Source organism: Camelus ferus, chromosome 9 (assembly GCF_009834535.1).
Source record: "Camelus ferus isolate YT-003-E chromosome 9, BCGSAC_Cfer_1.0, whole genome shotgun sequence".
NCBI lineage: Eukaryota > Metazoa > Chordata > Mammalia > Artiodactyla > Camelidae > Camelus > Camelus ferus.
Window position 1 is genome coordinate 19,210,243 of NC_045704.1, and position 24,197 is coordinate 19,234,439.

At 47.9% G+C, this 24,197-nt stretch overlaps 1 protein-coding gene across 1 annotated transcript in view; it reads right to left on the bottom strand.

Annotated features, from left to right (window-relative positions):
• Positions 1–24,197, bottom strand: part of RYR1 (ryanodine receptor 1) — a 91,036-nt gene that overhangs the window by 4,962 nt on the left and 61,877 nt on the right. Inside the window, 10 exon segments of the mRNA XM_032487406.1 lie at positions 631–673; positions 2,476–2,606; positions 3,389–3,640; positions 4,704–4,790; positions 5,804–5,954; positions 6,525–6,601; positions 7,258–8,076; positions 10,600–10,941; positions 21,084–21,271; positions 23,051–23,132. Coding sequence (XP_032343297.1) covers positions 631–673; positions 2,476–2,606; positions 3,389–3,640; positions 4,704–4,790; positions 5,804–5,954; positions 6,525–6,601; positions 7,258–8,076; positions 10,600–10,941; positions 21,084–21,271; positions 23,051–23,132 — 2,172 coding nt within the window.

The window sequence follows — 24,197 nt, forward strand, 5'->3', positions numbered from 1 at the left end:
AAAATTGTTCCTGGCACGTAGTAGGTGCTCAATAAACATCTGTTGCGTGAATGAATGTATCAGCCAACATGTATCTTTTTTTTTTTTTTTTAAGTGCAGGCACTGGGGATTGGACCCAGGACCTCATGCATGGTGGGCACGTGCTCTACCACTGAGTATACCGCAGCCCTAATGTTTTCCTATGGGCCAGATACTGCACACTTAGTAGGTCATATAAACTTTACAACAACCCTGTGGGGTCGGCCCTCTTATTACCTCACTTTGAATGTGAGGGAAACTGAGACACCGAAAGGCTCACACAGCTAGGAGTAGAAAAACAAGACAGTCCAGCTCCCGAGTCTATGTGCTTAAAACAGAATGCTTTACTTCCTCCCCTAAAATTAATATTTATTGAGTACTTACTCTGTGCCAGGCACTACGTTATGCTTGCTATGCACATCGTCGCTTTCCAGAGAGGGGTGTGTGGTTATCATGCCTATTTCCAGATGGGCAAACTGAGGTGCTCCCTCAGCAAATCCCCTCGCCCAAGGTCGCACACAAAGCGAGTGCTTGATGGGGCTTAGATGGCCAGGTGGCAGGAAGGGACCCAGCCCAGGAGGCCCATCTACTGCCCCATTCACATTCTCTCACCTTCCGCTTGACGAACTTGTCCCAGTAGTTGCTGGGAAAAGACCTGCCGAGAGAAAGAGGCCACAAGATGTCAGGGCAGGAGGGAAGAGGAGCCACCAGCCAGGCCAGGGGGCTTTGGAATTCCAGTTCTTTTCTCCCAGGGGACTCCACACAGTGCGGTCGCATCTCACTTGGGGTCAGGCCCTAAAGACCCCGTGCCAGGTGAAGTTTGTCCAAGGTCAACCCCTTCCCCCCTACTGCCATCTTTTGGGGAGCTTAGGGGAGGTAGGTGGCTTGCATTTGGAGCCGGGATGTGCAAAAACAAAACACAAAAAAACAAAAAACATAGACCTGAATTCAGGTGGGGAGGCAGGGCCAGCGGTCTGGCCTTGCTCTGGCTCTGGAGAACGGTGTGCTTTCTCACTGTTTCATTTAATTTTGTTTGATGAATCAGGCTCTTTAGTTACCAGTTTTATAAATGACGAGTTGATGCTCTAACATCCTGCCAAGGTGGCCAATGGGTTTTATTTGCAGGGGGTGGGATGGGGAGTGGAACAGAGATTTACTACGAATCCATGGATTTAGATCTATTTGCTGTTTCAATTCGTGGCCCTTCCTGTCCTTCCTGATGCTCAAATTGTCCCTGATTTGCCCAGTGGGGGCCCCTTCTAGCTGGTGGCTGGGTCCTTTCAGCCTGTCACCATTTTTCATTGAGCACATCCTTGCTTTCTGACAAGGTAATCCAGTTTCATCTTGCATTTCCCTGCCCCAGCCCTGAAATCTGCCACTTCTCCAAGCTGCTTGGTTCCTCGTTGAGGAAAATGGTATTTAGAAGTCAAGGTCTTAGGTGGGTAGGTATAGCTTAGTGGTAGAGCACATGCTTAGCGTGCACAAGGTCCTGGGTTCAATCCCCAGTACCTCCATTAAAAAAAAAGATAAATAAATAACCTAATCCCCCCCTCAAAAAACCCACTAAGTAAATAAATAACAACAACAACCAAAAAGAAGTCAAGCTCTTGGGCAGACACTATTTTAAACAGTTTGTCAAGTACATGTACTTGAATGTGTGTAACTTAAATGTGCCTTTGATGGTGACGAGGAGAGCACAGGATGTCCTTGGTATGACTTCTCTCTCCTCACACTCCTTCACTAGGCAGGACCGCATAATAAAATACCTTCCAACCCTCATCTAGGACTTTCTGAGCCCTAGAAATCACACTAACTCATTTCATAGCCACAGGGTCCTTGTGAGGTTGGTGCTATTATTTATCCCCACTTTACAGATGAGGAAACGGAGGCACAGAGAAGCTAAGTGACTTGACCAGGAACTCCCAGGTAGCGTGGGGCCAACCCAGGTTTCCAACCTGCTGGGGCTTTTTATTCTGCACATGCCTCCCTCTCACGACACAGCCCTGCCATAGGAACACTAAGTTGGGACCTGACCTGGATGAAATGAAAGGGGCTGGGAGCGTACTTTGGGGGTCCAGAGTCCCACCACACTGCCCTCACAACCCTCATTCCCTCTCTGGGCTCAGTTTAAAAACCAAATGATTTCCTATATTTCCCATTCATGGCACCTGGTGAGAAGCACATGTGGGGACAGAGTTTAAAATGTAGGTTCCTGGGTGCCACCTCAGATCCTCTGAACTGGAATCCCCAGGGCTGGGGCCCAGGAATCTGTATGTGTCACCGGCACTCCCACCGGTATTTTAATGCCCGGGAAATTTGTCGTATTACGAAGAGGGAGGCGAAGGCTTGGGGAGAATGAGTCAGGACTGCAGTGACTGGAAGGAACCCTGGTCACACCCGGACTGGAGTGGAAACCCACTTCCCCCACCCACCACGACGCGGGGGCTGGGCCCTTACGGCGTGTTGAGCACCAGCCGGTCCCACTGCCCCTTCACGTCATCGTCCTCAGGCTGCTCCGTGATGTAGAGGCCGTCAAACTCCAGCTTCCGGGCCAGCTCCTTCTCCCGCTTAAAGATCACTAGGGGCACCTACATTGTTCATGGAGTCAAAGGGGTGGGTGTCAGGCACCTCAGGAGACCACAGCCTCGGCAGGAGCCAGGCGATCTGGCTGGAGCCTGCATGAGACCCCCCATTCCTAGAGTGATCAGGTCAGTAAGGGGGCAAGGTGGTCAGAGGGTCAGGGCTGAGAGGGGGAAAAAAAACAGGAAGAGCCCAGAAGTGGTGCCTGCTGCAGCCTGGGGCCTCCCAAGGGAAGAAGGAGGAATAAAACGGGCAGGTGAAAGGAGGTGGAAGTAGGGCGGGGCATTCCAGGCCGAGGGAGCAGCAGGCATCAAAGGACCCCTGTTTGTCCAGTTGTAAAGTATCAAGATTTGCTGAACAGTCAGATCTCATGGAACCCAAACTGAAGTTCTCATCACACACCTCATGGGGCATCACAAACTTTAGGCACAAGTGACATCAGAATCCACACCCCGCTGTGAGCGCCCATGTTATGTCTGAGGCCCACAGACGGTCACAGATATTAACTCACTAGCTGAACAACATGCAGAAAATAGCACTCCCAGTGACAAATTTTGCTTCTTGATCCAAAAATTACCATTGCCACAGGACCTGACTCCTCGGCTGAGACCCACATCAGTTCCCAGTTTGAATATCATCCTTGCTGAAGACCCCAACCCTGTATTCAGTCCCCTGACTCTTACCCCAACCTGAGCAAGGCCCTCTCTGTCCCAGCCACTGTATGAGATCCCCCAGCCCGAGCCCCAGACACACACGAGCCCCAGCCCCCCAGGCTGTGGTCCTGGCCCACCTTGAGGCAGTTGTAGCCAATGATGCAGAGAAAGGCCACCAGTGTGTGCAGCAGGCTCAGACATCGCAAGGCAGGTTCCATGTAGCCTGTGCTCTCCTCCAGGAAGTAGTACACCATGTTCTCATCCTCGTCGCCCTCTGCTTCCTCTCCAGCCCCCGAGCCCCAGCCAGAGCCGCCACCAGACCCTGCACCTGACAGGTCCCCAGCTGCTGAGCCCTCCATGTCATCCTCCCCAGGTGGAGAGTCTGAGACCTGAAGGGAAGCAGAGATCAGTTGAGGAGATGGGGGGACCAGGTGTCCTGGTACCTGGTCTGCCATACCTGGAACCCACTGACAAAATCAACAGCCTCCATTCCCGAGGTTTGTCTCAGCCCTTGTCAGATACAGTCTTGGTAGGACTGTCAATCAAGATCCAGGGGTGGGCCCAAGACCCTGGCTGGCAAATCAGACTCTGTCCTGGGAATCTTACTATTGAACTGAGTGACAGGAGAACTGAAAACAGGGTTGATTTGCCTTGATAGTGGAGCCCTAAGAAGACTAATTTTAACACTAATATTAACATTAATACTAAAATTAGTAGTATTAGTTAATATTTATACAGCACCTTTATATGCCAGGTAGTGTTCTCAGTGCTTTACACATGTTAATTCTCTTAATTCCTACGGCTCTAAGATGTCAGCACTGTTATTATCCCATACTACAGATGAGGAAATTAAGGCACAGAAAGATTAAGTACTTTGCCTAATGTCATACAGCTAGGGAGTGGTGGAGCCAGAATCTCGTCCTACAGAAGCCATGCTCTGTGATCACTCGGCTAGACTGCCTCTCCATCCTGCTATCTAGATCCCTGGCAAGACCACAAGGATCCGTTTGTCCTTTGGAAGGCCTGCTTCTTAGCCCTCTCCTTCTGTTCCAGAAGCTGCCCATCTCCTCCTTCCCACAAATTCCTCTTTAGCTTATGTGAAAGCAAAGAAATGTGACTGAATCAGTGGGTGTTGCTTGGAGGTGAAGGCAGGCCTGCACCCAGGGGCACAGGGCTGGCAAGTGGCCGAGTTGAGCGTGGAACTCAGAACTGGCTCCCTGCTCTCCCTCCTGCAGGCACTCAGGCATTTGTTCTAGATGGACCCAGATACCCACACTCACCCCCACAGGGGTCCCAAGATGTAGATGTCCAGCCTGAACCTTCCTGGGGCCCCTGAGCCCAACATCTTGTCCTTGGTGAACTACAAGGGCCCTGGGAACCTGTGAAGGGCTGAGCCTCCCGCCCCACAGCCCAGATAAGCGCTTGATTCTCCTGGCCCCTCCTGACCAGCACCTTATAAAACAGCAAGATGAAGTTGATGGCAAACGCCAAGAAGAGAGCAAGGAATCGCAGAGTGTAAAAGTTCCGGGAGAGGTAGTTCTGAGATGAGGAAAGAGAAAGACAGAGCTCACAGTCCACCCTCTTGCCTGGAGAGTTCATCCCATCACTCACCCAACCCAAGCACTGGGGTCCTCAGTATCTGGCCCCACACCCTCCCATTTATTGAGTGCTTACTGCGTACCAAGCCCCGGGCTAAGAGCTTTATATGAACGAACCTGTTTAATTCTCACACAATCCTATGAAGTGGGGACTGCTGATATGACTACTTTACAGATGAGGAAACAGAGGCTCAGGGAGGTGAGCTATCTTGTTCAAGGTCACATAGCCAAGAAGTGGCAGCCCGGCAGTCCAGCTCCAGAGTCCACATTCCCAACCAGTCTGCCATGCTGCTTCCTGGGTGAGGTGACCTGGTCTGCTTTACCCCAGGCAAAGGACATCTATGTCCACCTCTCCCTTCCTCTTTTTTTCTCCACTGTTCTCTCCATCCCCGACTCTTCCCACAAATCCTCACTGACCCGCCTCTGTCCAACATGTTTCCCTCAGCCCCTCATGTCAGGCTGGCGTGAGGAGGAGACAGGACAGGTGGAGCCCTGGACCCTGCCCTCGCAAGTGCCCTCCCTCCCTTCTTCCTGGCCTGGATGAGAAGATGAGTTCTGCCCCCAGAGGAGGAGGTGGGGCTGGTGTAGCAGCGCCTACCCAAAGGTTGAGAGCCACAAATTAGGTCACGGAACACAGAGCCATGACCTCCTGGGTTTAGCTCTGGATAGAGGATGCGGGTGGGAAGCCAAGGCTGGTGACTCCAGATGAGCAAAGGCATAGAGGTTGGAATAAGGATTGTGAGCAGGGAGAGGCCAAGGAGCCAAGTGGGGACCACCTGAAAATGCTGCTCTGTGCCCAGGTCCCGCTCTGCCTGGGGACATCTCTGCCCTCTGCCCAGTGTGGCTGCCCCTCAGAGAGGAGCCTGGCACAGATGGGCTCAAGAACAGGGTGCGAGTAGAGGTACTGTGAATGCGGGGAGAGGAGGCTTCAGCGTGCCCTTGCTGGGTCCTCACCAAGAACTTCACCCTCTGTACTTCCAGTTCTCCCCAGAACTCCAGGCCCCCACCTCCAGCCTCCTCCTTCTTCGGAGGGGGTGGAGGAGCTGTCTTCTTGGGGGGCTCTGGTGGGGGCTCGGGGACTTCTTGCTTCTCCCCATTCTCAGCACTGCAGGCCAGGACAGAGAAAGAGTGAGGAGGTGCCTGGGAAATGCATGCATGCACGCATTCATTCATTCATTCAAGGCCATGTACTGGTGCCCACCCCATGCCTGGTCCAGGCCTAGATGGTGCTGGGGACATAGTAGTGAGACAACTTCTAGCCCTGTCCTCATGGGGCTCTGATCCAGTGGGGGTACAGACAGTACCCTAGGCAGTAGCATCCCAGAGTGGTCTGGGCTGGGATGCGGCAAGCTCGGGGACTTACGGGAGCCCAGAGGAGACACCTCTTCAACTTAGGGGGTGGGTGTAAGGTAGGCTTCCTGAAGAAGGAGACATGTGAGCCAAGATGGGGAGGAGGAGGGAGGCTGAGATGAAGCATGGGGGATGGTGTTGCGGGCGGAAGGAATGGCTGGTAGAAGGGCCTGGGGGTAAGAGAGGAGCATTCATTTGCCTGGGCTGGGTGATGCTGAGGTCACAGAGTGACCAGGACAGCCTCAGGCGCTGACCTCAGGAGGCTCCCAGACCAGGAGGGAGGCAGTGATAGCGGCTGGGCCCCTCGGACCCCAAAGTCACTCACTCAGCTTTCTCAGGCTCTGGCTCTGGCTCTGGCTCTGGCTCTGGCTGGGGAGGCAGCTCCTCTTCCTCTCCATCCACCTGGGGGCAGGGCAAGCATCAGGGCCGAGCCACACCCCAAGTGCTTCTCAGTGCTGCCCTGCCTATTCATATCTGTGTCCCTTTCTAAGTTTTACTTTCTCTCCCACTAGAAGCGGCATTATGATTCTCATTTTACAGAGGGGAAACTGCAGCTCAGAGAGGTGGAGTGCCTCGGCCAAAGCACAGTGCAGAATCAGGCTGACTCCAAGTGGAGCTCTTCTCCCCCCAGGGCTTCCCATTACGTTGACAACCACACCCACCTAGCACTCATTGCACTGAGGGCCTGAGGATGCTTTAGGGGCTTTTGTAACGTGGGCTCATTAATTTACCACAACGGTCAATCTCTGAAGGTCTTCCCCAGTGTCCCCGACACTCTCTTGGGTCTTCCTAGTTCTTGGTCCCGCTTCCCCTCTAATTTGGTCTCTGGATCTCCTGCTCTATCTGGCGCCAGATGATCTTTTTCTCTGCCTCTCCCAAAAACACTGTCTTTTCACTTCGAGCCTTCCTCCAGGTCTCCATCTCTGCGTGTCTCTCAGGCTCTCTGTGCGCCGACCCCCCTACCCCACCTCGGTCTGTTAGAGTCTCTCTTCCCCCTCTCTCCCTCCCTCCAACCCACAATCTCTCCAAAACCCTGAAGCCCCCGCCTTCCCTCTCACCCCCAGCTTCCTCTTGATGATGGGGGAGCCCTCGGGAGTGGGCGGCTCCACCGGCGTCGTATCACCCATGTCCCCAAGGCCGCCCGCCCCTTCGGGCCGGAAAGGGCCCCCTTCGGCCACGGCTACCGCCCGGTCGGCGCCTCCAGGGCCGGCCTCCTCCGCCGCCGCCTCCTCGTCGCCCACGCCCTCCGCAGCATCGCCCGCGCCCTCGCCCGCATCTTCGCCGTCCGCGTCGCCACCGGGCCCGGTCGGCTGCTCGCCGTGCACCTCGTCGCCCGTGGGGTCGGGCATGCCCGCCAGGAGCTCCGTCACCGTCACCTTCTTGGCGCCCTCCACCAGGCCGCCGCCGAAGAGCGAGCCCCAGAGCAGGCGCAGCGCGCCCGTCGCCGCCCCCGCGCCCGCCGCCCCCGCGCGCGCCAGCACCGCCCAGAGCAGCGCGGCCACCGCCGTCGCCGCCTCGCGCGCCGTGAGCCGCCGCAGCCGCCGCACGCGCCGCCGCAGGCTGCGGTAGCTGAGGCCGCGCAGGGTCCGGCCCGCCGCCGCCGTCAGCTGCGCCGTCAAGCCCGCCGCCGCTGTGGCCGCCGCGCCCTCGGGCCCTGCCGCGCCCTCCTCCGCGCCCTCGGCGCCCAGCTCCGCCGCGCCGACGACCGCGCCCTCGTCATCGTTCTCCTCCGGCTCGCCCTCGGTCTCCGAGATCTGCGCGGCGATCTGCATCTCGAAGATGGTGTCCTCGCAGAAGCTCACGAAGAGCTCCATCTTCTCCGATTCGCCGCCCTCGTTCACCACGTCGAAGATGAACTGACGCTTCGACTCCTTCACCTGCAACGCGGGACAGAGGGGACGTGATGGGGGCGCCGTCCGCAGGGACTTGGGACAACAGCCTTGGCAGCTGCAAGCGTTCGCCGCTGCAGCCTCTGTTCTAAGCATTGTCATTGTTTTTATTATCAATAGCAAACCTATACAGCGCTCGCTGTAGGTGCACTAGTAAGAACTTCGATGAGGCCGGGCCCTGTATCAGGCATTTTCCATATGGTATCTCATTTAATCCTCACAAGCCATCCTAGAAGTCGAGGCTATTATCCCCATTTTACAGATGAGTAAATGGAGGCCCAGAAAGCCATGTGCCCAGGGTGACGCACCTGAGAGGTGGCAGGTGTAGGATTCAAATTACCAACAAGGTGGTTCCAGAATCTATGCTTTTGGCTTCTTTGAAAGACGGAGCACAGTGGGTTTTGGCAACTGTTCTGCAACCAGACTGCCTGGGTTCTAATCCTGATTCTACCACTGAGTTACACATAACTCTCTAGGCCTGTTTCCCCTTCTGTAAATCGGAGAATAATAGTAGGGCCTATGGGTAATAGGGTTAGTGTGAGGATTAAGTGAATTGATGGATGCACAGTGCCTGGCCCCTACCAGATGCTGTATAGTGTTTGCTATTGTATTGCTGCATGAGCGCTGGGGGCCATGCAGGCAGATGTGGACTCTGGAGCATCAGGAGAGAGTGGGAATATGAGTCATGAACAGGAGGAAATGAATGTTTAGAGAGGAAGAATGCTATGAGAAAGAGTGCACACATAGGGTGCATGTAAGGGGGGGGGGCAGAGCTCCCACCGCATCACAGGTACAAGGGTGTGTAGGGCCAGTAGGGAACCAGGGCTTCCTGCAGATGCAAGGATGTGCAGACATCCTGGGTGCAAGGATGGTGCAACGGCTTGTAAGCCAGATCGGAGAGGAGGGTGAGTATGCAGTGGTGCCCCAAGGGACACAGGTGAGTGTGCAAAACCTTGGGGTTCCAGTGGAATATGTGAAAAAGCTGATGTGCAAGAGCCTTGTGAGAGAGCACCAGGGATTAAGGGAGGGATAGGGGTCAAGGAGGGTGTGGTGGCATGGGAGGATGTGGGAAGAATGCAACCATGCAGGGTGCAGTGTGCACGGCAGGCATGCGCATATACAGCAGGCATGCAAGGGCCTGGGCAAAACCGAGGGCTGAGCCGTGTGAGTGTGGGAAGGGTCTTCAATTCATACGTCAGCGCATGTGCAGCGGGATGAACGTGCAGGGGGACTTGGGAGTCAGTATAAGAGGGCCTGGAACATGAGGATGGGGCTTAGGGTGGGGTGCAAGCCCAGATGTGCATGAGCCAGGTGGCACTGAGGAAATGCGAGGGGCCCAGGTGTTGAGGAGATGATGGGGGTGCAAGCCACATGGACTTCGAGTGTAAGCGGGGAAGGGTGTGCAAGAGCAGGTGGGAGGAGCAGGCAGGTGCTTGATGCATGTGAGGAACAAAGAGGAATTGTGAGTGCCCAGGGTAGGGAAGTGCATTGTGAGAGTGAGCTGGAGGGCCACCGGGACCACAGGGGCAGGGCTGGGGGCCGAGTGTGCAGGTGGAGCTCATGGGAGTGCAAAAGAATGTGGGAACTACATACATGCTAAGTGTATGAGGTGGGCTGGGGTGTGCCAGGGCCACATGACTGTACTCCTGGAGCAAGTGAGTACGTAAGGGGCATTCAAACACTTGTGGACTGGTCATATTAGGGGCACATCAGGTCAAGGAGTAGATCTGGCCACCAAGGACATGCAGGGGCTCTTGTAGGTGAGTCTGAGAGGGTGGCTCCAGTGTGCAGGGATGAGCATGAGGGTGCCAGGGCTATAGGAAGGCACATGCAGGTGAATGAGTGAGGGGTGGACAACCATATGATGTGCCAGGGCTGCAGGAAGACACACTGGCATCCTCAGAGTGAGTACAGGAGATGTGCACCACGTGTGCACCCAGAGTCAGTGGAATGGGCACTGTGTGCTAGGAACTCAGAGGGCATTTGGGGGCACATGTGGTGATTGGTAAGGGGTGGGCCAGCATACAGGGCACCTCAAAGATTACAAAAGAGTGGGTGTGGGCAGGCCAGCGCCAAGAGATGGCACACCAGGGACTGGGAAGGTGAGCAAGGTGTGTACAGCCACGTGGGTTCAAGTACCTGAGCATGTGGATGTGGCTGCATCAGGAATATAAGAGCTCCCAGGGTGAGCGTGCAAGTGGCAGGCACGGTGTGGGGGCGGCCACCGTGAGGGCACAAGGATGCTGCTGCGTGTATAAGGGTATATATCCATGTGTGCGCCGAGTCTGTAAGAGGTGGGCGTGGGAGAACCAGGGATGTGCAAGGACACAGCAGCGCTCATATGATGTGTGCCAAAGGGTGGGCATGGGCTTGCATGAGCAGAGCAGGGGCCCACGAGGGTCTGCAGAGCAGAGGTGCAAAGTGTACAGAGCCTCTTGTGGGGTCCAAGCGTATGAGGAGCATGCCCCGAAGCCCTGGGAAGCCAGCATGCACTTGCGCAGGTCCGCTGACCTGGGGCATCTCCCACTGGGCGCGGTTGGTCTCCGAGATCTCGAAGTAGATGCGCTCGATGCGGCGCGAGGCGCCCATGATCTCGATGCGGCCCAGGTAGGGCCGGAAGTAGTCCAGGATGCTCTCTGCCAGCTCAAGGAAGTTGCGCAGGCGCGGGTCGTGCGGCACGTGCTCCGATAGGTTGGTTAGCAGAACCGCCACATTGAAGCCGATGTCGCGGGCTGGCTCCTGGAAGCGGTTGGCGAACTCCTCGCAGTCAATCATCTCGTTCTCATCGGCTTCAGAGCACGAAAGCAGGAACTGGATTTCCGGACCGGTGAACTGCTTCTGGCTGTCCATGGCCTGGAGGGTGGGCAGAGGTGAGCAGGGGAGGTCAGAGGGGTGGCCTAGGGAGCCCCAGTGCTCTTCCTGAAACAACTGTGGACTTTTTATAAAGACAGAAAGGTCAGAATCATAACCAGCATCCAAGGCTGACACCCAGCAGGTTGGTGTGGGTAAGGATGTTCCAGCCATTAAAATACTGAATGCTGCAATTCCACAAAGCTGAGCCATCATCCGCTGTAAGATACATTCCATTTTCAGAGATGGTAAGATGTGAATTGATGAAACTCAGCATTTGTGTAGCGATTGGTAAAGGGATGCTGCTGCAAGCTCCCCGTGTGCCAGTCCTGGTGGCCCCTGCAGGCCTGCTCTCCTCCCCTGCATGATGGCACCTGTGGCCTGTACCAGGGGCTCTCTTGACCTTCTGGCTGCAGGTGGGGCCCATCCAGTTGGGTCAGGGAGCAGGAGGACAATGGAGTTGTGCATTTCTCTCCCTGGCTCCCCCCGTGCTGGCTGTGTCCCTCACTCAAAGGTCAGTTGAGCCACCTTGTCCACACGGCTCCTTCTGTCTCCAAGTTAGATAATTACTCTTTCATCCAGGCCAGCCCCCTCAAGGCTTGGGCCCTGAATGATCAATGCCACCAACTCTGCCCCTTCCCCGAAGCCATTTGTTTCCCACTCCAGCAACTAAATAGACACCTGACAAGAGTGGAGGCCTCTGAATTTCAACTGGGAATTAAGAGTCATATGTCCATCACCTCAGAATTAATAAATGCTCATGATGACATATTTTTTAACTACGATATATTTAAGAACTAAAACATGACAGGTATGATTGGAGCCCTCGGTGTTCCCTTCTCTTGCTCCATCCCCTCAACCCTCCCCCAAGGTAACCACCTGGAGTTGGTGTATCCTTCCAAAGAAGTATGTATCACATGATGGTATTATGCTTAGTGAAATAAGTCCAACAGACAAATACTGTATATTATCACTTATATGTGGAATCTTAAAAAATAAACGAATGAATATAACAAAACAGAGACAGACTCACAGATATATAGAAAACCAACTAGTGGTTACCTGTAGGGAGAGGGAAGAGGGGAGGGGAAAGGTAGGGATGGGGATTAAGAGGTATATATATATATATATATATATATATATATATATATATATATATATATATATATATAAATAAATATATATATAAATATATACATAAATAAAATAAATAAGCTACAAGGACATATTGTACAGCACAGAGAATATAGTCAACATTTTATAATAACTTTAAACAGAATATAATCTATAAAAATAGTGAATCACTATTTTCTCTACCTGAAACTAATACTGTAAATCCACTATGTTTCAATAAAAAAATGTCAGTATTTCTACTACCTACATGCTGCCATTTTCCCACAAAAATATATAATGTCATATGCATTTTGATTTAAAGAATTGTTATTATAACCACGTAATTTGAAACTTGCTTTTATCATTCATGTTTTCAAGATCTATCCACGTTGATATATAGATCAAATGATGCATTTTCACTGCTGTGTAGTATTCCTGTTTTATAAGTACAACCCTCCTGATGACGGACATTTAGGTTGCTTCTGGTTTTTTACTTTACAGACAACACTTTCATTGAACATTTTATGTTTTTTTCCTTAAATGGAGGTACTGGGGATTGAACCTAGGACCTCATGCTTGCCAAGCATGTGCTCTACCACTGAGGTATTACCCTACCCCCCAACCTCATTGAACATTCTCGTGCTGATCTCCGATAAACTTTTTGCAAGAGGTCCTCTGGGGCGGTCTTTCAAATGTTTTGACCGCACCTACAGTAAGGATGGATTTTACAATGTGATCCAAAAAAAAGGGTTTCATGACACAATTCTGACTTTCGCTATGCAACACACTCTGCAATGTTCTATTCTATTTTATTTTTAAAGATGCTGGTCATGACTTATCTAAATTAATTTCATGACCAACAGATGGGTTGCAGTGTGCAATCTGAGAAACGCTGCTCTAGGGTATGAACAGAAGCGAAATTTTCTGTCTGTAAAAAGTGCTTTGTAGCCAAGAACTTTGCAAAATGCTTTCTAAATGAGTAACATGCTTTGCAAATCATGAAGGGCTCTAGAAACCACAGAGTGTGGAGACATAATCACACAGGAACTCTCCACCTTCTACTGCCACTCCATCAACCTGATTCCTTCCCTTATGATGCAGTGTGACACTGCCCCTCTTAAAATCTGATGCCCTCCAACTCTGCTCCACACGGGGCCGCAGACTCCATCTCCTCCATTCAGTCCCAGACTGTGCCCTTGTGATTTGCTGCTCTCCCTTTGTCAGTGTCCACTTGCCTACCTCCTTTTGAAATACCTTCTCTGACTTTTGTCAGCTTTCTTTGCTGGAGTCTCCTTCTCCAGACCTGGAATTTGCATGCTTTTCTTGAGATACGTATTCTCCCTGGAGATCTCATTGACGCCCAAGGCTCTGCTTGCCATCCCATGCCAATGACTATGAAGTCTACATCCCAGCCCTGGCTGCTCCCCAGAGTCCATGCACTTATAGCCGAAGCCCACTTGACATCTCTTTGTGGAAATGGCCAAAACTGAAGTCTTGATTTCAAAACCTCTCCTCCCACAGTCTTACCCATCTCAGGAATAGCATCGCCACCCACCCAGGTGCTTAAGTTAAAATCTTTGAGTCATCCTTGATTTCTCTCTTTTATCTCACTACCCACACCTAATCCATCAGCAAATCTGTCAGCTCTGCTTTCAACAGATCTAGGACACACACACTTCTGCCCCCTCCATGGTCTCCACTCTGGTTTGGTCCCCCAATGGGCCATCACACAACCTCCTCCCTGCTCCTCTTCTGTCCCCACAGACTCTTCCCACACGCAGCTGGGGGGACCCTGTAAACATCTGAGTCAGGTCACATCCCTCCCCACTCAGAATCCTCACTTAGCTCCATATTATTCAGGTTAAAAGTCAGAGTATCCCCCTGCAGCCAACCAGGTCCTGCACACCTGCCCGCTTTACCTCTCAGGCTTTATTTTTCCCTCTCTCCACCTCAAAGGCCCTCTCCATCCACACTGGCCTCCTTTGCATCCCCCCTGTTCCCATCTTTCAGCCTTTATACCTGCTGTCTCCTCTGCCGGGAATGCCACAACCTCCCCCACCTTCACAGGGGACTTTATAGCTCTTAGGTTCAATGTCCTCTTCTAGAAAGACCTTCCCTCTGACTACCCAGTTTACAGGGCTTACTCCACGCATGCTCTCTCACACATCACTCATTTCCTTCAGGCCACAGATTATAACCTGAAATTATTGCGTTTATTTACTTATTTCCATCTGCCTCTCCCCATTGGGCAATCAGCTCTGAGGGTGAGGTGTCTGTTCTGTTCACTGCTACACATGGCAGGTGGGCAATGTATATGTGTCAAATGAATAAAGCATCTTGAAAACTAAGAAGAATTTTTGACTGTTACAATTTTGAAAATAAAGAAGTCCTTTAAAAAGAATCCTGAACTTGTCTTTTAAATCATAAAGAACCTGAAAATCATGCAGAAATGAGAATACCGCCATTTTGCAATCTCTAGTGAATTAGTATATCTGGGCATCAAACATCACTGGTTACCGACACCACAAATGGAGAGACGAGGGGACAGGATGTGTCTCTTGATGAATGCATGAAGCACCACAAAGGAAGGTGCTGGCAAAAAGTAAAAATAAAAACAAAAAGTCCAAACTTGAATTTGATTGAGTTTCTTGACCTAAGTCCCAGTTTACAGGAAATGCAGGGGACAAAGGAACACATTAAATGACACCACAAGGTTGCATCAGCCAGACCCAAACTGTGGGAAACTCTACACCTAGGACAGCACTATTGAAGGATAGCCAAGAGCCACATGTGGCTACGGAGCACTTGAATCGTGGCTGGTGCAGAGTGAGATGTACTGTAAGTACAAAATACATATGAATTTTAAAGAATTTAAAAATTTTAAATAGCTAATAATTTTATATTGATTATAGGCTGAAATATTTTAGTAGTGGAGGTAAAATAAAACATATTGTTAAAAATAATTTCCTATGTTTCTTTTTACTCTTTTTAAAGTGTGGGTACTAGAAAAATTTTAACCATATGTGTTGCTCACATTGCATTGAAAAAAAAAAATCTTCATTTTGGTTTCTTTTTTTTCTTTTTCAAATGGAAGTACTGGGAATTGAACCAAGTACCTAGTGCGTGCTCAGCATGCACTCTACCAACTGAGCTATACCTCAACTCCCTTTTTAAATTCTTATTTATTTTTTATTGACATGTAGTCAATTTGCAGTGTTAGTTTCAGGTGTACAGCAAAGTGATTCAGTTACACATACACATACATGTGTGGTGTGTGTATAAATATATATATATGTATATATATTCAGATTCTTTTCCATTATAGCTCATTACAAGAAACTGAATATAGTTCCCTGTGCTATACAGAAGGTCCTTATTGTTTATCTGTTTTATATACGGTAATGTGTATCTGCTAATCTCAAGCATGTAATCCATCCCAGATCACATTGTATTTCCTGCTCTACAGGATCAACAACCTGGGTCTTCAGCAGATAAGCTGCCAGGAAAAGGAAAAGTGATGGAGAGGCAGCAGTAGATAAAAGGAGCTTTAATGAAATACCAACCAATTGCACTGGGCGGTCTTGTTTTGACCCTGGTTCAAAGAAATTGCAAAAAATGATAAGTGATATTTATGAGATCTGGCAATGTGAACACTGACTAGATATTTGATGATGTAATGGATTGTAGATCTTTTTCATTTTGTCTTTATTGCTTTGTTTTCAGTTAGGAGTGACAATGACATTGTAGCCTGTTGAATAAAAGGAAAGCCTTTTAAAACAATATATTGTACAGTTCCATTTATATGAAGAGTCCAAAATAGGCAAATTTATAGTGACAGAAAGTAGATTAGTGGTTGCCAGGGGCCTGGGTGAGGGAAATGGGAAGTGACTGCTAAAGGGTATGGAGTTTCTTTTTTGGGGTGATTAAAATGTTCTAAAATTAGATTGTAGTGATGGTTGCACAATTCTGTGAATATACCAAAAAAAACCCCATTAAATTGTACTTCTTAAATTGGTGCATTTTATAGTATGTGAATTACATCTCAATGAAGATTTTTCAAAGGAAGTCTTTAATTTAGAGATACATACAAGACACTTGCCAATAAAAATAAAAGGTAAAGAAAACCACAGTACTGACCAAGAATAAATTAGTAGCCTGAAATGTGTTTTCACCCACCAGAAAGGGTTTTCTAAACTGTTGGAGATGTTTTGGAATCTGCAAAGTACTTCTTATTGGAGATGAGCTTCGCAAGCTGTCAAGAACTCTATTGACCATAAAGAATTTGGGAAGCCCTAAAACAATTCTATATATTTTTCAATGTAGATTTACATATGAATGAAAATACAGAAATAAACATCCAGAGAGATGTACACCAAATAGATAACTGTGGCAGCCTTTGGAGAAGTGGGATGAGAAGAGGATTGGGGTTGGGGGGTCAAAGGTGACCTCAACTATAGCTGTACGTTCTGAATTTCTTTACAAGAGGAATGTACTCCTGTATTACCTATTTTGTTAAAAATAAGATATTTGAGATGATTTTCTACGTAAAAATCAAGCATTGTGTATGCCACCCTCCAAAAAAAAAAAAAACATCATCAACAAAGTCAAAATACAGATGAACTAGGAACAAAAGATGCAACTCATATCACTAACAAAGTTATAATCGGCCAAATATATAAAGAGTTCCTACAAATTAAGAAGAAAAGCACCAACATCCCAATAGAAAAGTAAGCCAAGGACATGGTCGGTTTACTGAACAAGTAATACAAAAGAAATAACATGAGAAGATGCCTAACAGGAGAAATGTGAATTAAAACTGCACTGCAATACCCTTTTTCACCTATCAGATTGGCAAAAATCCAAATATTTAACAATGCGGTCTGGTGGTGAGGCTGTGGGGAAACAGGTAGTCTCACATGTTGCTAATGGGAAGGAAAAAATGGAAGGCAGAATCTGTCCAAACGACAAATGCATTTACCTTTTCACCCAACAATCTCACTGTTGGAAGTTTATCTTTAGATATAACAGCACGTACAAAATGTACATACAAGGGCAATTGTTCTAGGCAGCATTGTTAGTGGCCTATATGGAGACTTCCTCAGCAGACTTACTCCCATCTGCTGGAAACCTGCAGTACAAATTTACAATATTTGTACAGTGCACAGCTTGTACAACTATCCATGGCAGCCCTCATTACAGCATACGTTGCAATAGGTAAAGACTGGGAACAAAGCAAGTGTTCATCATCGGGGAATAATCAAACAAACTGTAACACATACACAAAGTGGAATACTGGACACCTGTCAAAAAATAATCAGGACACTCCCTGTATCTCCAGAATACACTGTTAAGTGATACAGGCTAATGTATAGACTTCATTATGTATTATGTAAGAAAAGAGGAAAATAACAGTATGTGGAGAAGATGACAGAAGGATACAGAAGAATGCTTACTCACAGCAGTGGGAGTGCAGGAAGGGTAGGCTGAGAAAGGGGTGGGAGTGAGACTTCTCACTTCATACCTTGTTATATGTTACTTTTTAAATAAAGGGAATGTATTATTTATTCAAAAAATAAAACTGATGCACCTTTAAAGTTACAGCTTGTTTGTAACTTTGTGAAACAGAGATATTCAGCTATAGAATGTTGTGTGCATGACATCAGATCTTGTGATTTGTGAAGTCCTGAATAATCAGGAGGGATCTTCGCCCATTTTTTCAAGATTCATCTTATAACTGAAAGTTTGTACGCTTTATCAACCTCTCCCTATTTCCCCCACCTCCCAGTTCATAGAAACTGCTCACTCACTTTTCTACTTTCTGTTTCTATGAGTTTGACTTTTTTTTTTTTTAAGATTCCACATAAATGATACCATCAGGTATTTGTCTTTCTCTGGCTGGCTTATTTCACTTAGCATAGTGCCCTCCAGGTTCATCCACGTTGTGGCAAATGACAGGATTTCCTTTTTTTTTTTTTTTTTTTTAAAAAGAAGGCTGAATAATATTTCATTGTACACACACACACACAAACACTTCACATCTTCATTTTCCATTCATCCATTGACAGACACTTAGATTTTTTTCATACCATGGCTATTGTGAATAATGCTGCAATGGATGTGAGAGTGAAGATATCTCCTTGAGAGAATAGTTCCATTTTCTTTGGATACATACCCAGGAGTGGAATTGCTAGATCATTTGGTAGGTCTATTTTTAATTTCTTGAGGAACCCCCATACTGTTTTCCATTGTGGTGGCACCAGTTTACATTTGCACCAACAATGCACAAAGGTTCCCTTTTCTCTACATTCACACCACACTTATCTCTTACCTGTCTGATAATAGCTGTCCTAGCAGGTGTGAGGTAATGCCTCACTGTGGTTTTGATTTGCATTTCCCTGATGATTAGTGATGTTGGGGACCTTTTCTTGTATCTTTTGGCCACTAGTATGTCTTTGGAAAAATGTGTATTCAAGTCCTTTGCCCATTTTTAAATTGGGCTATTGGCCTTATTGCTTTTGAGCTGTATGAATTCTTTGTACATTTTGGATATTAACTCTTTACCAAATATGTGGTTGGCAAATATTTTCTCCTATTCCATAAGTTGCTTCTTTATTTTGCTGATGGTTTCCTCTGCTGGGTAGAATCATTTTAAAACAATAGATGATGCGACTTTAGCTCCTGCAGCCCCCACTGAGTCTCTCACCCTAAACCTGTCAGTCTTGAAAGTAGGGTTGGAACTCCCCAGACAGGGCCTGGCACCTAGGAGGTGCTTGTTGAGTATTTATTGGACTAGATTAATGGTTGAATCTGGAGGCAGTCTACTCTGGAGCCAGACTGCCCGAGCCTAATCCCAGCTCTGTCAATTATCAGCTGTGTGACCTTCAGCACATCACTTTACCTCCCTATGCTTCAGTTTCCACTTCTGTAAAGGGAGAATTAAAAAACAGTCCTTCCTACGCAAGGGATGCTGTAAAGATTAAATTAACATTCATTTACATTCCGGAGCGGGCACACAGTGAGAACATGATACATATTAGCTCTTTTCCCTGAAGGTGGAGGCTCAGGGATAGTGATGTATAAGAGGCTGTGAGGGATTGGCAGGGAAGGTGAGGGTCCCAGCAGCGTGTGGCCCAGACTCCCAGGGAAGCAGGCATGGCTGGAGGGACGAAATGGCTGACTGTGGCAAATGCTGCCAAGATGACAAGTCAGAGGAGAGATTCTGGGGTGAAGAGATCACTGATGGTCTTTGTGGAGGTAGTTTCAGGAGAGTAACAGGGAGAGAAACCAACAAGCCCCGAATCAGGGAAGGAGTGGGAGGTGAGAAAGGAGTGAGCGAGGGTAGACAGCTCTTGGGAGGCGTGGCTGAGAAGGGAAGAGAGAGGCAGGGAGTCTCTCGGAGGACGGCTGGGACGCATGAGGGCACTTTATATTTAACTCAGGAGACCCTGGGCTTATTTAAATGCTGATGGACAGCAGCAATTGCAACCCTCACAATAAAATAAGAAGCCATGAGTCTACAGATGAATGAATGAATGAACGAACAAATAAATAAGTGGAGAAGGGAACAACTCTTCCTTACAGTAAAATGGTACCTAATAAAGGTAAAGGGCACAGGGAAATTAGAAAGCCATCATTTGTCAACTGCCATAGTAGTCATCGTTTCAGACAAGAACCATCAATGGATGCTCACCCAAGAGGCTGAGCAGGATATTTACACAGTCTCAAAGTACATCCTCACAGGATACAGGGGGAAATGACAGTGTCATTACAGTGGAGACCCTGGTAAATAACACCTTCACTCCGTGAGCCAAGCTAACACCAACACGAATGGGAAGAACCAACATCACGTGTCTCCTGATACAACACACTGAGAAGGACACATTACTTCTCTGACATTCCTGCCAAAGGTGTACAACCTGAATCTAATCAGGAGGGAAACTCAGACAAACCAACACGGAGGGCCATCCTGTGAAACAACTGGCCTCTATTCTTCAAAAATGTCAAGGACATGAAAGACAAAGACAGACCAAGGAAGGGTTCCGGAATGAAGGAGGCAAAATAGACAGGATGCTTAAATTCAATCCCTGATCCTGGACTGGATTCTCAACAGGGGAAAAAATTTCTTCAAGAGTCAGAGTTGAATAAAATCTGTAGATAGCAGCACTGTGTCAATGTTAATTTCCTGATTTGCATAATTGTGCTGTGGTTATGTAAGGGAATGAATTTGTTCTCAGGAGATGCACACTGAGGTATTTAGAGGTAAAAGGGAATCATGATAGAGCAAATGTGATAAAAAGTTAATATTTGGGCAATCTGGGTGAAAAGGTTATTCAGAAATTTTACGTACTCTTCTTGTAATTTCTCTATAAGCCTGACGTTATTTCAAAAGAAAAAGTTAGTAACATGGTGATGAGAAAGATCTGGCAGTAATAATAATAGGTAACGTCTCTTGCATGCTCCTGGCACTGTCCACTCACTGTCCTGTGAGATAGTTAATGTTATTAATCCTAGCTCCATTTCACAGAGGAGGAGCCTGAGGCTCAGAGCAGACTTACCTGGGTGGAAGAAATAGCAGAGTCAGGTGAGAGGGCTCCTGAATAGAGCTGGTCCCTGCATCTCCCTTCTAACAGCCTCATATCTAAAACTGCAATGTTCATTAGTGACCGCTTCTCCCATTAATTAGTCTATAAGCCCCATGAAGGCAGGGCTGTGTTTGTCTCAGTCATTGCTGTGTCCATGGTACCAGCATAGGACCCAGCACAGAGGAGAAACCCAATAGATACTTATTAATGAAATAACTGATCTCTATTTATAATAATAACATTATTACGACTATTAATAATGATCATGGAAATAATGGCTCTCATTTGTGTTAATCCATTTCATCTTCAAAACAACTTCAAGGACTATTTTATCCCTGTTTTACAGAAAAGGAAACTGAGGCACCCAGATAAGTCTCTTGCCCAAAGCAGGCAGCCAGGAAGGGCTTGACTGGCACTTGGCATCCCACACATACGCCTTCCGGTACCCACCTTCTGGAAGTCCTTCTTGGAGATGAGGCCTCGGGGATCAGTGACATAGTCCTGGAAGGCCTCCGAGCCCACGATGTCCTTGAGTTTCAGGAACATGTCGAAGAACTTGAGAATCATCTCCACATTGGACGAGGATTCCACGAGCATGTCCACCATCTGCCGGGCAATCATGCCGTTCACCACGTTCCCTGTGGGCAGCCCCAGGTCAGAGTGGCCCAGCAGAGCCTCCTTTCTGGATCCCTATCGGGCTTGCCTCCCTCTCCAGCTCAGGATCCCTGGTACCCACTGTGCTGGTGGAAGCTTCCCCGGCCAGCTCCTATACCTCCCCTCAAAGGGCAATGGTCACTCCCAGAGCTGCTTCAGCATCATGTTTGAACCTGGCTGGTCTTGTCTTTTCCTCCCTCCCCTGGTAGCTGGGGGTGTCATCAATAAAGATAACAATGGCATAAGCTGACGGCAGGTCCCAGATGCCATGCCAAGCAATGCACTGGCATGATCTCATCCTTGTAAGGGAGGTGTGTTACTATTCATTCTTATAGATGAGGAAACTGAGACTCAGAGAAAGTTACACACTCATGGTTACATAGCCAGGAAAGGTGTGGGGGGAACCAGAGCTGCATGATCTCAGGGCTCACATATCTAAGCCCTCCCCTCATCCACAGAGGCCAGGCAGGTCCATCGATGAGAGAGGTAGATCAAAGGTAAGACAGCAGGGAGAGGTGGAGACTGTGGTAAGCTGGGGCCCCACACTAAAGCAAACTGGCGCCAGCTTCTTTTTGTACATTTCAATTTTAATACAATTTCAAGTTTACATGAAAGTTACAAGAATAGTGCAAAGGAAACTTTGTGTATTCCAGATTCACCAAGTGTTTACATTTTGCCACACTTGCTTTATAATTCCTCTCCCTCTTCCTATTTTTCCCCCCGAACCATTTAAGTGTAAGCTGCAGACATGAGGCCTTTTTACCCCTAAACATTTCCACTGATGTGTTCTAAAAGACAAGGACATTCTCTTATACAATCATAAGGAAGTCATCAAAATCAGATTTAACGTTTATATAAGTCAGTTACTTAATCCATCCAGCTGATTTTTACCATGTGAGAATGTGAACAGTCTTTCCATTTTTCAAGAAAAGCTGGAAATCTGAAGCTTAAAGGGACTTTTGATTTTTAAATCTGATTTTTCAAAAACTCTTATTTATTTTTTTATTTTTGGGAGAAGTAATTAGGTTTTTAAAAATAAAAATTATTTTAATGGAGGTACTGGGGATTGAAACCATGCATGCTAGGCATACACTCTACCCCTGAGCTATACCCTCCCCACTTAAATCTGATTTTTAAAAGTCAATGACTAGTTACCAAAAATTGAAACACTGTAGGAGGCTTATTCATGTCAACATTGTTTGCAATAGCAATTTTTTTTGCAATAGCAAATTTTTAAAAAAATACTTTGAATATCCATTGATAGGGGTGTGGTTAAATGAATCATTGTATCCCCACACAATGGGTACTACACAGCCTCATAAAAGAATGAGGATGCTGTTATGAATCTCTATAGAAAAAAGTTTTTGTCTACTAGTTAAATTGTTTTATTAATTGGTATTAAATTATGGTTATTTTAAGTTACTAAGTTTTGGAGGTATCTGTTAGGCAGCAAGAGCTAACTGACACATTTAGGAAACAACTAAATACCTATTCAGTGCATACATTTAAAAAAATGTCCAGGCCACTGTACCTTATTAAGATTTCTCTGGGGAGTCAGTAAATTATGTACAGTCAGGGTCTGGCACATAGTAATTGCCAATAAATGTCTGCTGAGCTTGTTAACAGCAACATCATCAATGCATTGACCCTGACATGATGTCAGATGGGGTTGAAGGTTAGGGTCTTCTGGGTCTCAGAGGGCCATTCTCTGGCTTGTCTGCTCCTTTGTACCCTCCCGTTACCCCCACCCACTGGGCATTTACCTTCTAGAAGTGACAGCAACATCACCACCATGTCCTTCTGTAGATCCAGCAGCTCCTTCAACAGCTCGATCTGGCTCGAGTCCTAGAGACCCCACATCTCAGCTATGTAAGGGCTGGTCTCAGCAGAAATACCTCCCCCCTTCTCCAACTGCCTCCACCCCTCCTCACCCACCCAGCAGGGCCTAAGACCCTATTCTTCTCCCCTCTTACCTCCGAGGGGACCCGAGTCCAGACATGTTCCTCGGAAGCAGAGGAAGGGGCAGAGAGACAAGACTGTGGGGGTGGGATTGGCCCTTCTGGGGAAAGGGCCTTAACAGGTGACGTGTAGGGGCAAGGGCTGGTGGACAAGGAGGCCTGGGAGGAGTATGTGGCTCAGAGAGTAGATGCTTGGGATCAAGAGACACAAAGACAGACAGAGGCAAATACTGGGGACAGAAACACAGATCTGGGAAGGATGAGAGCTCAGCACTGGCCTATGGTGGGTACTTGACACAGGTTTGTTGAATGAATGTATGATGGAAAAACTGGGACTCTGGGTTTAGGAAGAAGGCGGCAGGACACAGCTATGTGCTTTCTGTTAAGTCATTTGGGGAAAATGTGGGAAAATACTGCCTCTCCTGTCACAGTGTCTCATGCAGGGCCCACAGAAGTCTCCAACATGTCAAAGTTCTGCCTCATGGTCCCTATTTGTATTAGGTTCAGCTATATAAAATTGCCAATATACAGCCATTTTTTTACCCACAAAATGGTAATTTCATATGGTTCTACCTAACAAAGTGGAGGAGGAAGAAGGGTACCAGATAAATGGAATATAAAGCTCATTCTACCCTTATGCTAGTTCTAGAGTTGCTGATTCTAATCCTGACACATTTCTACAATCCCAAAGCTCTGCATTCTAAGATTCCAACATTCCAGGATCTCAAGATCCTAAAATGGGTGAGTGCTGGTGGTGTGTGCCTGCCCATGATGAAGCCCTTGCTTCCCTCTACAATCCCACCCTCAGAGCTTATGGAACTAACCCCACGTTCCTGCTTCTAGGGGTGGGTATAGGGCCAGGTCTGGCCAATCAGAGCTTTCTTTCCTCTGGCCAGCATGATTGGTTCAGGAAAGGGCATGTGACCCAGTAGTCCAATAAGAGAGTATCACA